At 37.6% G+C, this 17,191-nt stretch overlaps 1 protein-coding gene across 3 annotated transcripts in view; it reads right to left on the bottom strand.

The window, feature by feature from the left end:
* The window catches only part of LOC126851972 (uncharacterized), a 163,720-nt gene that overhangs the window by 74,657 nt on the left and 71,872 nt on the right, over positions 1–17,191 (bottom strand). For all 3 annotated transcript variants that reach the window (XM_050596378.1, XM_050596381.1, XM_050596380.1), the window contains exon 7: positions 13,400–13,584. In XM_050596378.1, coding sequence (XP_050452335.1) covers positions 13,400–13,584 — 185 coding nt within the window. The remainder of the gene's footprint in view (positions 1–13,399; positions 13,585–17,191) is intronic.

Below are 17,191 nucleotides of genomic sequence, written 5' to 3'. Positions count from 1 at the left end.
GGTCGTACTAATGATCGTTTGTACAAAATACGAAACGTCATTGAAATATTACGAAAAGCATTTAATGAATCATTTCAGCCTTATCAACGGCTATGCATTGACGAAAGTCTGCTTTTGTATAAAGGGCGTCTTTCTTTTAAGCAATACATACCATCAAAGAGAAGCAGATTTGGTATAAAATCGTTTATTTTGAGCGACTGTGAGACAGGGTTCATGCAAGATTTAATAATTTATGCCGGATCATCTACCATGGTGGATACTGAAAATCTAGATATTGGAAAATCTGGAGCAATAGTGGAAACCCTTATGAAGCCGCATCTAGGAAAGGGCCATACCCTTTATGTAGATAACTGGTATGCGAGTCCCGCTTTATTTAAGTTTTTACATAATAATGGCACAAACGCGTGTGGGACCGTAATAAAAAGAAGAAAAGGAATGCCCAAAATTGACAAACGATTAAAAAAGGGGGAGGCAACATTTAGATCATCCGATAACTTATTAGTCTTAAAATGGATGGATAAGAAAGAAGTGTATATGCTTTCTACAATACAGCAGAATTTAAAACGGTAATCAGGCATGGAGGAGAAAAAGTTATCCAGAAACCTGTATGCGTGATAGACTACAACAATTCAATAGGTGCAGTGAATAAAGCGGATATGGTCATAAGCACTGTGAACTCGTCACGGAAATCTTTGAAATGGTACCGGAAATTTTTCTTCCATTTGGTGAACATTTGAGTCTGGAACACTTATTGTCTGTACAAGCATAAGATGAAACGACCGATATCTATAGCAAGATTTCAATTGCAACTAATTAGGGAGATACTGGGAAAGTACCATGAAAGTATAAGTCATCCACATCGGGGAACAATCATCCATTGAGATTAATAGAATGACATTTTCCGTCGATTTATAAATCGGTAGGAAAAAAACCAAGAAGAAGGTGTGTCGTTTGCCATGCGAACGACAAAAGACGCGAAACTGTGTATGAATGTAAAAACTGTAATGTGGGATTGTGTGTCGACCCTTGCTTTAAAATTTATCACTGTGAATTATATTATTGAGAATTTTAATTTGTTATTGGAAAGTGTTTGTTGTTTGTTATTGTAAAGTGTAATTTTTAAATATATTTTTATTGATAATAATTGCAAAATCTCCAAATATGTTGTTATATAACACTTAAAGAATCGTACGATCTAGAGAATGATAAGGCTGCACCGAAAGATGTAAGTCCGAACACCAGTTTATCTAAGCGCAACATGCACACTTTTCGGCGCAGTGCTCCGTTCAGTGCCGCTACTCCGGCGGCTCGTTCAACGGTTCCCCGTTCACTCCGACGGAGCACACTGCCGTAGCGAAAGGGTTAACGGTTGAGCGATCGATATACAGCAACCGACACGCGCGGATCAATGACATATAGACATATACAGTGACGTGTGATGCCAGGCCACTGGCGCTCGCGCGATTTTTAATCTTGCCCTGGAATTTACACAAATTTGCACATGGCGACCGATGAAATCCTGCGACAGAAATTCAAACCGAAATTATTGGCAGTGAGCAACGAGAAAATCGTTGCTCAAAAAATATAAAAAAACCTGCTCGCAAAGAGCGGGCGTACTCGCTTAGCACGTGCAGAGTTTCAGTTACGTTACACCGCTTATTTTGACAAACCGCTTTTCTCTTATACTGCTCACAACAAACCGCTATTTTTTTGTTACACCGCTTGCTTGATAAACCACTATTTTATTTGTTACATTATGATAATCCCTATCTTTCTGGAAAACCGCTTATTTTCGATTATTTCAAGACCTTTTGTTAATTGTGCATAGTGTTTCGTCATCCGTTGTTAAAGTGTGAAATTAATTACTATTGTTGTCATCTGACTTAATTGTTTATTTAATTATTAAACACTAAAAGTAAACATGAGTGCTTATTTATTGTTATGTTTAGTCCGACCGCAAAATCCTATCGTCTCATCGCGCTAAAAATCGCGTCGTTCTCGAACATTAATGTTGTTATGTTTCCTTGCAATCTTTCTAAAGGCAGACATCTTATGTTGCTGCAATCTTACAATAATAATTTGCAACAGATTTGCAATTTTTCAATGAAATTATTCTACAGTATATCTGCAACTTTTTTGTGCTGTATGGGGTATGTGCATACATGATGTTCGATGCTCACCGCATTGTAAATATTTTGTATTATTAAAATTTGTTTTATTATAAGTAGTTAATTAGTAGCCTTCTTATTATTGCTTGTAATTATTATATTATTATTATATTATTATCTCTTGGAATTTATTTATGGTATTATATTATTATCCTTTGGAATTCATTAGTCGGCCTGCTTTGCCGATAAAATCAGTCATCTCACAGTGACTCACGCGAAACATCGGTAAATTGCGATCAATTACCATGATCTATATTTCGTGACTCACTAATCGGTGCTGCCTAACCAATTAGTTATTCTGCCTAACTAACCTAACCGCCCACTTGATGGCACTTTTATTAAGAGAAGAAAAATTACTCGTTCGAGGCCCGCATTCCAGATTTGAACACACACACACACACACACACACACACACACACACACACACACACACACGCACGCACGCACACACGCACGCACGCACGCACGCACGCACGCACGCACGCACGCACGCACGCACACGCGCGCACTCCCTTCTATATTTAAACATTTCTACATTTAAACCCTTATACATTTAAAAAAATATATATACAAAGTGCATATATATAGATTGTATTATTATAATTAATATATTATAAACATAAATTATTATAATTGTTGGTTATATTAAGGGTGTCCGGAGTCAATCTCATCACCTTATGCAGGTAGAGTAGGTAAAACTGAGAAGAAAAGTTCTTTATCATTTTGCAATTTTTGCAATAATTATCGAGAAATTAATTTTAAAAAATTGGCCAATGCGCGCAATTATTCACATAAACTTTCAAATGATTGTAATTCTGTTAGGAAGTATTTATGGGCATATGTTCATAAAACAATTTCAACTCTAAATGATTTCAATAATGTCCTTAATGCATGGACCTTGAGTCATGGGACACCATGTACATTGGATATACTATTATACATGTGTTACATTCTCTTCGTTGTTTGTAACACTTATCTTCTATATAACATATGTGATTCACTCAAGTTCGATATATTCGTATTACAAAGTGTTTTTCTAATGTAGTATATTTAATTGTCAGTATTTACAGTTTCTATTACAGTCTATATATACTCTCTCTATCTCGAAGGTTCATTATATAATATTTATATTTTGATAACACGGATGTCTCACTCTTGTTCTATATTATTTTTATTACATTTTTAATTTAATATATATCATTTATTTTATAATTGCGCCGAAGATAGTCCAAAAAAACGACAAAACAAACGCGTTTTATGATTTTGCTTATCATCATTTAGTGTTAGTTAAAATGTCAATATAATTCGAGTGTAATAAAATATATATGCACAAATTACTGCTTTAACTTTTAACTTTGCCTTTTCCCTTTTTATGATATATTAGAAAGAATCTTTGATAAATGTTTGGATTAACTTATACCTCACCAATTGTTATTTACATTTTTACATATATTGTAGAGGGTACATTGCTAAATAACACACACTATGAATTTTGTGAATTGTTCTCTTCTGGTTTCAGAGATATGGGATTTTAAAATATCATAATTTTTACATTTACTTGTATCATCTTTTTGTTATATCTTATTTGAGTGTTTATATTTTTTTGTTCATATTTGCATCATTTTCAGTTTTCTCCGCTAAGAATTTCTTTTGTTTACATTTAGTTGTCCTTATACTTCCAGTACGCTTTTAAAATCGTACGCTTGTTCAGTTTCGCTAAAAATTTCGAAACAAGTGTAGCAATAAAAAACTTTACAAATTTTCCATTCATACAACAATTGTGGAGTAGATTTTGCTTCGCGTTGTAAAGTCTATATGTATAAAGATGGTTTCCCCCTCCTCTCCCCCTTTGAGGAGGGTTCCACTTCCGATAAATATATTATCTAACACCAAATTTTAATTTTAAATCAGGAAGAGGTTTAGGTTAGATGATATCTTCTGGAAATGGAGCCCCCTCCCACAGGAGAGCAGCCCATTGCATCCACGCATACACTTTCCTATCCATTCATAAAAAACAAGAATTATGGGATGAATCTCGCTTCGCGTTGTAAAATATATGCAAAATGAAAAAGGCTCTGTCTTTGTGAATGTAAACACACACTTTTCCGTGTCTACTCTATACAAATACAACGTAACAAAAAAACTTCATTTTTCCTTATTTTAAAATAAAAAAGCACTGTGAAACTTTAAAATCATATATGGATCACTTTTGCAACTAGAAGAGAGCACCACAAAATTCAAAGTGTGTGTTGCTTAGGAATAACCATCTACCCTAATAAACCCTCTACAATATATGTAAAAATGAAAATAATCCGTAAAGTATAAGTTAATCCAAAAATAAATTTAAACATTTACCGAGTTTTTATCAGTTTATTTTGATTGCATATATAATGTATATTTTAATGTTTTGTGGGATGTGAAATAATTTTACATAGATTATGAAATATCTCATACAATATGTACTTTTCGATTATCTTATTTCAATATCTTTATACGCAAAATAATGAGTTGAATCAATTGGTGCAAAAAAATGCATAAATGTTTTTGAAAAAAAAAATATGTAGCTGCTTATTGCAAATTTATATTTTGTCTTAAAAATGTTATGCGTTCTACGAAAGGGTCATGTTTAAAAAAGAAACTGCAAATATTAGATATAGATATTACATATCTATAGGTAACGTGTCGTTATCTATTTATCATGCATATGCAGGAATAAATACCAATATGTTTTTATGAGTACATAAGTGTGTTGAGTAAGTTTGAGTAAAACTGCATAAAAGGTAACACACTTCCAATTTTACCGCCACTTAAATATGTTGTACGGGAGATTTAGATAATTCGAAAAATAAAAAATTAAAGTTTGGGTTAGGTTACATCTTCCGAAAGTGGAGCCTTTCCGTAGAGGGGAGGAGAGAGGCAGAATCCACTGTATTTACGCATACTTTACAATGCGAAGCGAATTCTGCCCACAATTGTTATGTGGATGGGAAAGTGTATGCGTGGACGCAGTTCTGTTCTCCTATGTGGGGATTCTATTTCCGGAAAATATAACCTAATTTAATCCAAATTTTAGTTTTAAATCAGAAATAGGAGAGACTCTGCCCCTATAAATGTAAACAAAAAAAACTTTTTTCACATATGCTCTATATGAATACAACGTAAACAAACTTTATTTTTTCTTATTTTATAATAAAAAGAGCAATAGAATTGTGAAACTTTAATTTGTTATATTTCCTAAAGCAATGCCGTCCCCACAAATTTCTTGCGGGAAATTACACAGAAGAATCTCCCCTACATATATTTAAGTGGCGATAAAATCGGAGATATGTTATTTATTATGTAGTTTTATGTAGTAAATTTGCAAGCTTATGTATGAATACTAATTATGTTGTAGACTTCCGTTTCCGATGTCGAGTAAGGTGCTTCGAGGTGGATTGACATGTGTGTTTTGGTAGCTTCTGGGTGACAAAGTGAGGAGTGGAAGAGGTGTGAGTGTGATAATGTGGAAGCGTGGATGTGGAGAGTTGAAGGGTGAAGCGGGGAGCACACACTTTTGCATAAGCGCATAACAATAAACATAAGGAAATTGATTGGTTCATTTTCTTATGCATACATTTGTGGACCAATCAATTTCTTTATGTTTATGGTTATGCGCTTATGCAAAAGTGTGTGCTCCCCGCTTGAGAGTGGAGGAAGGTGTAAGGCTAAATTTAGGGTCATAAAGGGAGGTGTAGGATAGTGGCGGTTAGGCCATAGAGCATAGAAAACGGAGAGCGGTTAGTGGATAGGGCCGGTTAGTGGATAGAGGAGTCTTCGTAGAGGGCGCGGGAGAACAAGATGACCAGATCCATGGACGGCGAGTCGCAAATCATCGAACTCAAGACGAGGTCGAGTCAGGCAGAAAGATCACTTTATCGTTCAGAATCAAAGATCGAGACAGATCGGCAAGAGTCTCGATCAGCTCAGGTCAAGGATCAGATCATCATAACAATCGGCGAGATCCGGCATCAAATCAAAATCAGCATCCGGATCAAATCACACGTCGATCGGCAGATCCATCTCATGATCGGCACTCCGTCGGCAATCAGTCGGCAAATCAGTCATCGAAAATCATCGAGTCAGTCCGTCAGCATCAAATCAGCGCGCTATCTCCGTCGAAATCCACTCGCGTTTCGTCAATCGGCGTAATCAATCAGAATCAAAATCGAAATCGCGTCAATCAGAATCTCGAAAGCATCGCGTCGATCGCATCGGATCGCGCGTCGATCCACTTTCATCCGGCGCTTTGCGTCGAAAGATCGTTCATCGGCATCAGTCAGATCGATCAGAATCAAGGCAGTTCGTCCGAGATTCGGTCGACTCGGCATCGATCATCGTCGGCGAAATCTCGAGATCGAATCAGCTCCGAAACGTCAAGAGAACAAGATCGTCCACTTCTCCATAAAGGATCACTCCGGAAACATCCATCGGCGTCGAGATCATAAGTAAATCATCCGCTTCTGCGATCTCTGCATCGGATCATCAAAGATCCTGAGATTCGTCGAGAAGATCAAACTCGGAAGCAAATCGGAAAAGGGATCTGGTCAAGATCGAGTCGAAAATCGAAGGAAATCAAAAGGATCATCGATAGCGGTCCGTCGGAGAGCATCGGTGTCGAATAAAAGGATTGGACGCTTCGATCGTCGGATCATCGTCAGGTGGAAAGGCAATGCCATAATGGTCGGGAAGATTTACATTTCCGTGGCTAGAGTGAAGATATCCGCTGGTACAGAGATAGACAGGAAGAGCGTCCGGATCAAAATCTCCGGAAAAGATTATTAAATGGATCGTGCAGGTCGTCATCGTTACGAAAGAGAATCAAGACAGTCGTTTCAGTCAATGCTCGATGTAAAGGGACAAATGAGGATCAGATCACAGTCAAAGTCGAGTCGAAGATAAATCGACATCGTCGGATCCGCGTCAGGTCTGGACAAATCATCATCGTCGTTCGAAACCGGATCAGTTCGGGCAAATCAGAACATCAAAGATCCGGTCAAAATCAGAGCATCAAAAAAAATCACCGCAAGCATCAGAAAAGTCGGACTCAGAGAGTCGGTTCCGGGCATCGTCAGGCGGTCGGACGAAGTCCGGTATCCGGATACGTCGAGATCGATCGAGGAGAGGATGGAAGGAAGCAAATGGTGATAGATCAGATGAATCAAGGTTCGGGATCGGATGAAGAAGCAAGGTGTGATAAGAGTCGGTCGAGTGAAGATGCATCGGAGGGAGAATGTGGAGGAATGGATATAGAAAATATGAAATAAGGTTTTGGAAGGGAGAGGGATGGATAGATGAATGGAATGTGGGAGTGATTGTGCCGATATTAAAGAAGAGGGCGGGGGAGAGGGTGGTAGAGCATAGGAGAGTGTCGCTGACTCCGACGCTGTATAAGGTGTACGCCTCGGTGCTGGCAGGTAGATTGAGCAATGAGGTGGAGAAAAAAGGATTGGTACCGAAGAATCAGACGGGTTTCAGGAAGGGGTTAGGGACAATGGATAACATATTTGTGCTGAATTATTTAGTGAATAGGCAGTTGAGCAAGAAAAAAGGAAAATTAGTAGCGTTCTTCATAGATCTTAAAGCAGCTTTTGATTCGGTGGATAGGAGGAAATTGGTGGAAGCGATGAGAGAGGGGGGGGGGGGAGGGAAGGGTTGATCAGAAGGAGCGAGGATATTTTGAGGAAAACTAGAAATAGGATGAGGAGGGGAGAGGATTTGGGAATAGAATTTTGGACAGGAAGGGGAGTAAGGCAGGGATGTCCATTGAACCCTCACTTATTCAATTCGGTAACGGCGAATATGGAAGAGGTAATGAGTAGAGGAGGATGGGAAGGGGTTAAGTCAGGGGGGATGAAGATTTATACTTTGGCATATGCGGACGATGTGGTTTTAATTGCGGAGGAGGAGGATGGAATGAGGAGTATGATTGGAAGGTTAGAGGGCTACCTGGAAAAGAAGGGGTTAGAGTTAAATGTAGGGAAGTCGAAAATATTAAGGTTTGGGAAAGGAGGAGGGAGAGAAAGGAATGTACTGGGGGTGGAAAGGGAAGGTGATAGAGGAGGTAAAATAATTCTCTTATTTGGGTTATGTAATGCAGAGGAATGGAGGACAGGAAGCAGTACAGATAAGAGATAGGTTAAGAAAGGGTGCTGCTGTAATGGGTCAGGGTTTGGGGAATGGGAAAAAGGAAATTTAAGAACGATTGGGGAAGAAGATGGCTCTTCGATAAACTGGTGTGGACGGTGATGGGATATGGGGTGAAAATTTGGGGATGGAGAGAGAGGCAGGAGTTGGACATGGAAGGCATGTAAGATGGATGTTAGAAGTCGAATGGGGAACATCGGGTTATAGGTAAAGGAAGAATTGAGAGAGAGAGTCGAAGACCGGAGAAGGACGTCAGGATCGAAAGGTGAGGAAGTAGAGAGTTGGATCGCGAGAAGGTCTGGAGAGGTTGAAGAAGAAGCGAGATATGAAAGTAAGCGAAGTCGGTTCTCGAAGAACAAAGGATATGGTGGATCGAAGACAAAGTCGAAGGAGTCGATCGGCAATATGTACGATAGATGCGCGATCAGAGATGGATAAGAGTCAGATCAGATCAGTCGGCATGAAAGAATCGGAATCGAAGGATCGATAGGAAATCGACGCAGGATAAAGCGATCAGAAGGCTGGAATCCGTGGATGCAGGAGAAATGGCAGGAGTGGTCAGGAAGAATTGAGAGATCGGAAGGATGAGAATGGATAGAGAGGATAATGAAGAGAATCAGTGAGATGGAGTAAGAAGGCAGTCAGAGAAAGTCAGAGAGAGAGAGAGAGAGAGAGAGAGAGAGAGTGGGAGGGAGAGAGAAGACTGATGTGGATGTGTGAATGAGAGATGTGAATGGACTGGAAACATCATATGAGCCGGAAACGGAGGTCCCAAGCTAAAGTAGGGCGAATAGCATGTGTGCGTGTATAGGTAATTTAGAGATAGATAAAGATTAAGTAGGATAAGTTAAAATTAAGTTAGTTGTAAGATAGTGTTAAGATAGATGTAAGAGATTGTAACCTTAAGGGGATTCAATAAATTTATACTATACTATACTATACTAATTATGTTGTATGCTGCAATATACAATAGATTCAGTAATTGGATTGTTATGTATAATAATGGACACCGACACATTTGCGTATTTTTGTGTATAGTAATGCTAGTGCTGTTGCGGCGATAATTTCGAATGCTTATAATTCAGGAACCAAAAATGGCTTATGTATATCATATTAATAAAACCTCGACGTTAGCTACAAGAATATGCAATAAAAAATATAAGTTTCCATTTAAGATCTTTAAGTTAATTATTATTTTATTTTGAGCGCACCACCAAAGGTATAAGTAAAATGACTAAATACATCTCTTAGTATCAAACAACTATTAGTTGAACTTTTTTTGTAAATATATTGTATTTGGGAAATTCAGAAATACATTTTCCGCATCTTGTATATAAATGTATGTATTGTTTAGCTAAAAACGTGTGCGATATTATAAATATGTAATGTAAATAAAATTAACTTTATGTTATATAATTTCTTCCCTCTCCCCCGCCCCCCCCTGTGTGGAGTTGCTATTTCCCCATCGAGCGCCTTTCCAGGTGGCGGATTGGGAAAAGTCTTTCAGATTTGGATGATATCGAAGAAATAAAATACTGGGAGTGGACCAAAATTAGCGCTGGATAGTAACAGCGGGCTATTCAGCCACTATCGCCGGCCATGAGACAAATAGCAAAAGGCGCTATGGTAACCAATAGTACTGTTTCTGAACAGCGGTGTGGAAAGCAACAGAAAACCACCACACTAATCTCCCAAGAAAATCCATGAATGAAGATTATAAAGTTATAAAGATGTCCAGTCTGGCAACCCGACTGACAATCGGTGCTGGCCCAGTTCCGGGCTGGGCGGTATGAAATAGACAGAGCATGTGGCAAAGAGAAATCAGATTCCAATGCGAAATCGGCGACTGAAATGAATAATGTAAGAGAGCGAACCTTCTGGAGATGCAACAGATTAGCGTGAAACGTGCAGGGCTTGGTGTGGCGCCCTGACAAACTGCAAATAATAGAGAAAGAGATGGAAAGCTGCGGCATTACTATGGGATGGCGAAAACGCACTGGAAGGGCAAAGGACATTTTACTAGCAGATCCGGAAACAATATATACTTCTCTGGACATCACAACGAAAGTAAGAATGGCATGGCAATAATTGTTCCTTTGAGGTTGCGAAACTCCGTATGTGGATATAACGCCATAAATGACAAAATCATTCATGTCAAATTCCGGAGCGTCCCCAACTATGCTAAACTTTATCCAATTTACGCGCCAATGACCGCAGCGGAGGAGCAGGAGATCGATGAGTTTTATGGCAAGCTAGAGGAGGTGCTTTACCGAGCCGAAAAATTGTGTTAGTTTTTATTAGGGGGACTTTAATGCTAAAATCGACACAACAAAAGCAGATCATCATCTGAGGCAAGTAGTAGGAAATTTCGGATTGGGAGAAAGAAATAAGAGAGGAAAGAGACTCATGAATTTCTGCTTGCAGCAAACTCTTTATAATGAATACATACTTTCATTAACATCCTCAGAGGTTATATACTTGGAGATCGCCTGGGAACCGCTAAAAAAATCAAATTTCCTCCTTGTGAATACAATATAGAGAATCGATAATAAATGCCAAAACATATCCAGAGGCGGATTGCGGTAGTGATCATCAATTATTAGCAATGAACTTTAGGCTTAGACTTAAGAAAAGGGATAAGCGTACCTTCAGATCAGCCAAATTGACAGAAGGAATTAAAGCTGTTTGAGGACTGCATAGAAGACGCCTTTCCCACACTTGGCACTCCGGATTTTGAAAATGAGACAACATGGAACACTGTAAAATCTGCAATATAACAAACAGCTACTCAATGTCATCAGCCAAATTGTGATATCCAGAAATCATGGATCACCAAGGTCACATGGAGAGTGATCGAACAGAGGAAGGCATGAAAAAGTATCCCTAGCGAATGGACCTATATAAATATGGCTATCCAATGAGGTTCAACGGCGATATTGCAAGGATAATAAAGAAAATTGCATAACTGATGTCTGTATGGGAATTGAGAGACACGAATACCGGAATAAAACGAGGGATCTCTTTCGTAAGATTAAGCTCCTGGTAAACGAATTTAAACCAAAGAACTAGTTGATAGACAACGATGGCCGTATTGAATTTGAACTAGAAAAGATGGAAACCCGGGAAAACTATTGCTTTGTACTGTATAAAAAAGAATCAATACAAGATGGAGATGTAGGTATAGAGCTCGTGGACGCAGAACTTGAACCTGACATGTCATCGGAGATGGAGGAGGCAATCCGTGCCTTAAAGAAAAACAAAGAACCGGAATACTGTGACGGAATAAAGGGGGAAATGTTGGAAAAAATGGGTGACAAAGGAATTGGCGTACTGACAATGCTTTGCAACAAAATGTGGAAAACTGGTAAATGGCCAGTTGACTGGGCGATGTCTATCTTCGTCCCAATTTATAAAAAGGGCCCGACTATGCAATGCAGCAATTATCGCATAATATCCTTGATCTTGCATTCTAGTAAAATTCTTCTAAGAATTCTCCACGACGTATTCAACCCTATCTGGACAGACAGATTCCACAGGAGCAAGCGGGTTTTGTTCAGGGTAAGGGTACAAGAAATTCTCAATTTGCATCAACTGGTTGAAAAGGGAAGAGAGTTTGGAATCCCCATAGTCGTGTGCTTCCTGGATTATCAGTAGGTGTTTGATTGTGTGGACTGGATGCTGTTGTGAAAAATCCTGATCGAGATGAATCCCAAAACATCTGATTTTCCTAATCAAAAATCTATATGAGGCAAACTTGACAAGTGTGCATATTGATTCAGATGACTCCTCCTCTTTTAAAATTGAAAGAGGAGTGCGCCAAGGATGTATATTGTCACCAGGACTGTTTAATTTTTATGGAGAATACATAATAAGAAGAGCATTGGATAGATGGAAGGGAGGAATAGCTATTGCGGGCAATAAAATATCGAACTTGATATACGGGCAGACGACATTGGTTACAGCATCGGAGCTGAAAATGATTGAATTGCTACATCGCGTGGAGAGGGAAAGCAATAAGCTGGACTCAAGATTAACAGACAGAAAACCAAGATTATGATAATCGACCGCTCAAATCTGTCACAGCGGACCGGTACTTTGGACAATCTGGAAACTGTCGAAGAGTTTGTGTATTTGAGCTCGCTCATTACAAGCAATGGCTCTTGTGAAGCTGAAATTAGAAGAAAAATCGCGATAGGCAACAGCGCTGGCAGTCGTTTGATCAGACTCTGGAAAAACAGATCCAGACAGCTAAGATGAGGCTTATGCGAATGCTTTTGTTTGCCGTGTTCATTTATGGTGCTGAGACGTGGACAATAAAAGCGGCGGAGAGAAGGAAGATCGACGCCTTTGAAATGTGGTGCTGGAGGTATCTGCTGCGAATATCATGGACTGTCCACAGGACAAATGATTCCATTCTCCGTTTGAAGATCAGGACCAGGTTCTCACGATTTGCCTGAGGAGAACCTTGCAATTCTTTCGACACATCGTACAACGAGGAAAGGACAGCTTAGAGCGGTTAATTGTCTGAAAATGTGGAAGGTCGAAAAGAAAAGGGTCGCTCGCTTATATGCTGGATCAGATTCAAAAAATCATGACAAAGCGTTTTCAGACAAACCTGAGAATGGCAGAAGATCCAGTGGAAGGAAATAATGAAGCGCCTGGGTTTCGATCACGACCCTCAAACATGAGGAATCGACTAGAGAATGCTATGTAATTGATTTTTATTTTTTATAGCTAGCGGTATGAATGTAATGATAAAAAAATAGTAAAATATAGAAATCATTATTTTACATACACATGCGCGCTCACGCACACATATACACACACGCGCGCGCACGTACATTAACACGCATAAGTGCACATAACAGATTTCATATGATAGAATATAAACTTATTTTTTCATATTTTAAAACATTAAAATTTTTTAAATGTTTTGGGATGAAACAATTTTTTAAATCTTTTGGGATGAAACAAAAACAGATGTTTTTATCTTATTTAATTTTCGCGAACTTTTAGTCTGTTGACTTTGTAAAATTTTTTGTACTTACAACACTTCTGGATGCACCAAAAAAATATCCTGGATATGATGATAATGATGATTTAGAACTGTCTTTATAGGCAAGGATTGCTAATTGATATATTTCTTTTTCTGCACATTCTCCAAGTCCTCGTACGTGTATCCAATAATAACCCGAAGTTTGATTTGCATTTAAAATAACATCAACACGTTCACCTACACATAATGTTAAATAATAAATATATTCGAATTCGTGCATAATATAAGAAGTATTACAGTGGAACCTTGTAGCTCATCTAAAAATAGAAGAAGCATCCTTTTACATGTTAGGTCACTCTATCCAAACGCAAATCTGTGAGCACAATGTCATTTTCCGGCGATATAGTTAAAAAGACACATTCGCAAATCTTACATGCTATTGATGAATTTGGAAAGTGTAGAGATAACTCCGTATTCCATTCATTATAGCAATCCAGAGTTTATCGTATAGTACATTATTATGGGATTCCACTGTCACATATATTTAAAAAATTTGTTCCACATTTGTATACATTAAAAGTGTAGAATTATATTAATCTCCTATCCACATAATTTATACATTTTATATAAACTATATCTTTTTTATGTTAATAATAACAAAAGAACAGAAGAAAAGAAGTGTTAGTATAACAGCCGTTAGTCTCGAAGATGGTCTCTGGAGTGGGTGAGTCCCAATCACCACAAAGCACGTCCTCAGGTTGTGGATAGAAAAACGGCCTCTTTGTCTCAGTTAGGAATAGAGGTTAGTTGGGAATAAACCGAATAATCTGTCGTGGAGTATCGATTGAAAATGACTATCCTGTTTGGGGATTGGGCATAGATTTGATAAGTTCACACGTAAAACGAATTTACTAAGAAACAAATTAAAGCTCGTCATTCTTTCGAGGTAAAATTTCAGTCTGGAGGTAAACTAGTTCCCCATTCTGATCTCCGGGTGGAGACTGTTTCGGGGAACTCATGCCGCATGAAATCGAAAAGCGGGGGAAAAATCAAAGTAGGAACATGGAACGTGAGAACTCTGGGCAGACCTAGGAAGTATTTTAATCGATGATAGGAGAGATTGAGGAGTATGAGGGTGAAGATCGTCGCATTGCAAGAGTCGAGATGGGCCGGGTTCGCTTAGCATGGGCTCGTATACGTTTTACTATGAGAGCCAGAGATTCATAGTTTTGGCATTAATTTCATGATTAGTAAGAGAATCCTGTCCGCGGTAAAAAACATTAAATTCATAAACGAAAGATTGGAATTATTCGTGGTGCAGGGTAGATGGTACAGGATCGCGATAATCAATGTTGTTCATGCGTCGCGGAAAATATAAATGATGAAAATAAAAACGGGTTCTATGAGGAGCTTGAACACCTCATGGACTAATTTCCGTACGATTATATATAATATAAAAATAGTCGGGCGATTTTAACGCCAAAATCGGTAGAGAATATTTTTAGACCAACGGTAGGACATGAAAGTTTGCACGAGGAAAGTAACAATAACAGAATAAAAATAATTAACTTTGCGGCAAAAATCTCTTCGTCGAAATCACGTATTTTAAAATATTCATAAACAAACTTGGATTTTCCCGGATGAAAATACGCGTAATCAAATAGATTATGCTTTTGCGGATAAACGACGCCATACACCATACTCAATGTTAGGTCTTTTAGGAGAGCGGATTGCGACTCGGATCATTTCTTTTTGTAATTGCTAAAATTAGAGAACGACTTTCAACAAACAAAATTAACGGGTAGCCGATGGGAACTAAACGAACAAAATATTACCGAGGGAGAAGACGGGATAAAATACGCAATCAAAGTAACGAATAAATTCGTAGCCTTAGAGGAAATAGATGATAACGCGATTAACAGTGGGAAAACATACATGACACGATAGTTAAATCAGCGGAAGCCACGGGAGGTTTTTGTAAAAGAAACAGAAACAAGCAATGGTTTGACGAAGAATGCGTAAAAATTGCTACACTACGAATCGAAGCACGCATCGCATGGCTAACCTATAATACAGAGGAAACTCGAGAGCAGTTTCTTAATAATAGGCAAGCAGCTCCCATTATGTTTAAAAATAAGAAGCATCAATACTTAAAACATAAAATCGAAGAAATAGATGAAAATTGCCAAAACAGTAACGTCCGCAATATGTATACATGAGGATAGAAGGTTTAGAAAGGAATTCCAAGCTAGGACGGAATGGTGAAAGATAAGAATGATAACTTAATTAGAGATCGAATTATTAATGTAGAAAAATTATTTTGATCGGTTATAAAATGTTGAATCTCAGAATTACCGGAAAATAGAAAGTCTTGAGATTCACACGGCTGAATTCATGATTAACGAACCAACGATTGTAGAAGTAAAAAGCGCTATTAAAACTAAAAAATCATAAAGAACCGGGTATTGATCTGATTCCGGCAAAACTAATTAAATAGGGGGAAGTAGATTATTAAAAGAAATTTATTAATGTAATTTGGAACCAAAAAGTATTGCCGGAATAATGGAAAGATTTAATTGTTATTCCAATTTTCAAAAAGGGGAACAAAATGAAGTGTAATTATTATCGGAGCATCTCACTTGTACCAGCTTGTTATAAAGTTTTGTCAAATATTCTATTGATGAAGCTGGCACCATAGATGAAATAATTGGGAATGCAGATGAATCATCAATCATGGGAATCATCAATCGGTTTTCGAAGATAGACTACGGATCAAGTCTTTACTATTTGGCAAATTTTGGAGAAGAAATGGGAATTTGATTCCGGTACATAAACTCTACATTGATTTTAAAAAAGCGTATAATTTGATAAAACGGGAGAGAATGTTTGAAATTTTAATTCGTTTGGGGATACCTAAAATATTGGTTAGTTCAAGTTTAAAAGATACAAAAAGTAAAGTAAAAATTAGTTCAAATGTCAGAGATTTTTAATATCCATAGCGATTTGAAACAGGGGATGCATTGTCATCTCTTTCGTTTAACCTAGTATTGAAATATGCCATTAGAGAAATGTAGATGAGTGAAGGTGGTTTGCAGTTGAACGGTATAACTCAATTATTAACATACGCGGACGATATAATTTTTCTGGGGATAATAGTGAAACAATAATCAATAACACAAAAACTCTATTAGATAAAACAAAAGAATTCAAGTTGCAGAGAAATAATTATTAACGTCGTGAAATCGCGTAGATTAAGATGGGCAGAACACGCATATGGGGAATGATCGAATCGCATATAGAATACTTATTGATAAATCTAGTGGTAAAAGATCTTTGGATAGAGACTTAGATGGAAGGATAATATTAAAATGGCTCTTAATGAGATGGGGTACGAGGGTCGCAAATGGAGGGATCTTGTTCCGGATTGGTAATATTAGTATTTGCGACAATAAACTTTTGAGTTCCTAATAATAATAAATAATAACAAATAAATAATAATAACAAAAGAAATGATTAAAAAAATATATAAAATGTTAACATATGATATTACTATTTATGCACTAGTCATGCACTTGTAATGTTCAATTGCATTATTTTTTACATCAAATCATACATCTTTATTGCATAATCTGAGTTGTATTAATTTTTTTAATGTATTCTAAGTAAAACTGACGTTTAGAAAAGGCAGTTCCGATGACCTTGATCTTGATATATGTTGTCACCTCCATGACCTTTAAAAGATTTTAGCCGTCACTTGTTTTTTATGAAAAAGTTATTAACAAAAATGTTTAAAAAATATAGCAATTATTTACTTTTAGAGGAGCACTTTAGAACGACTTTGACC

This window comes from Cataglyphis hispanica, chromosome 9 (genome assembly GCF_021464435.1).
Source record: "Cataglyphis hispanica isolate Lineage 1 chromosome 9, ULB_Chis1_1.0, whole genome shotgun sequence".
NCBI lineage: Eukaryota > Metazoa > Arthropoda > Insecta > Hymenoptera > Formicidae > Cataglyphis > Cataglyphis hispanica.
Note: the sequence above shows the minus strand (reverse complement) of the source record. Positions and strands in the feature narration are given on the sequence as shown.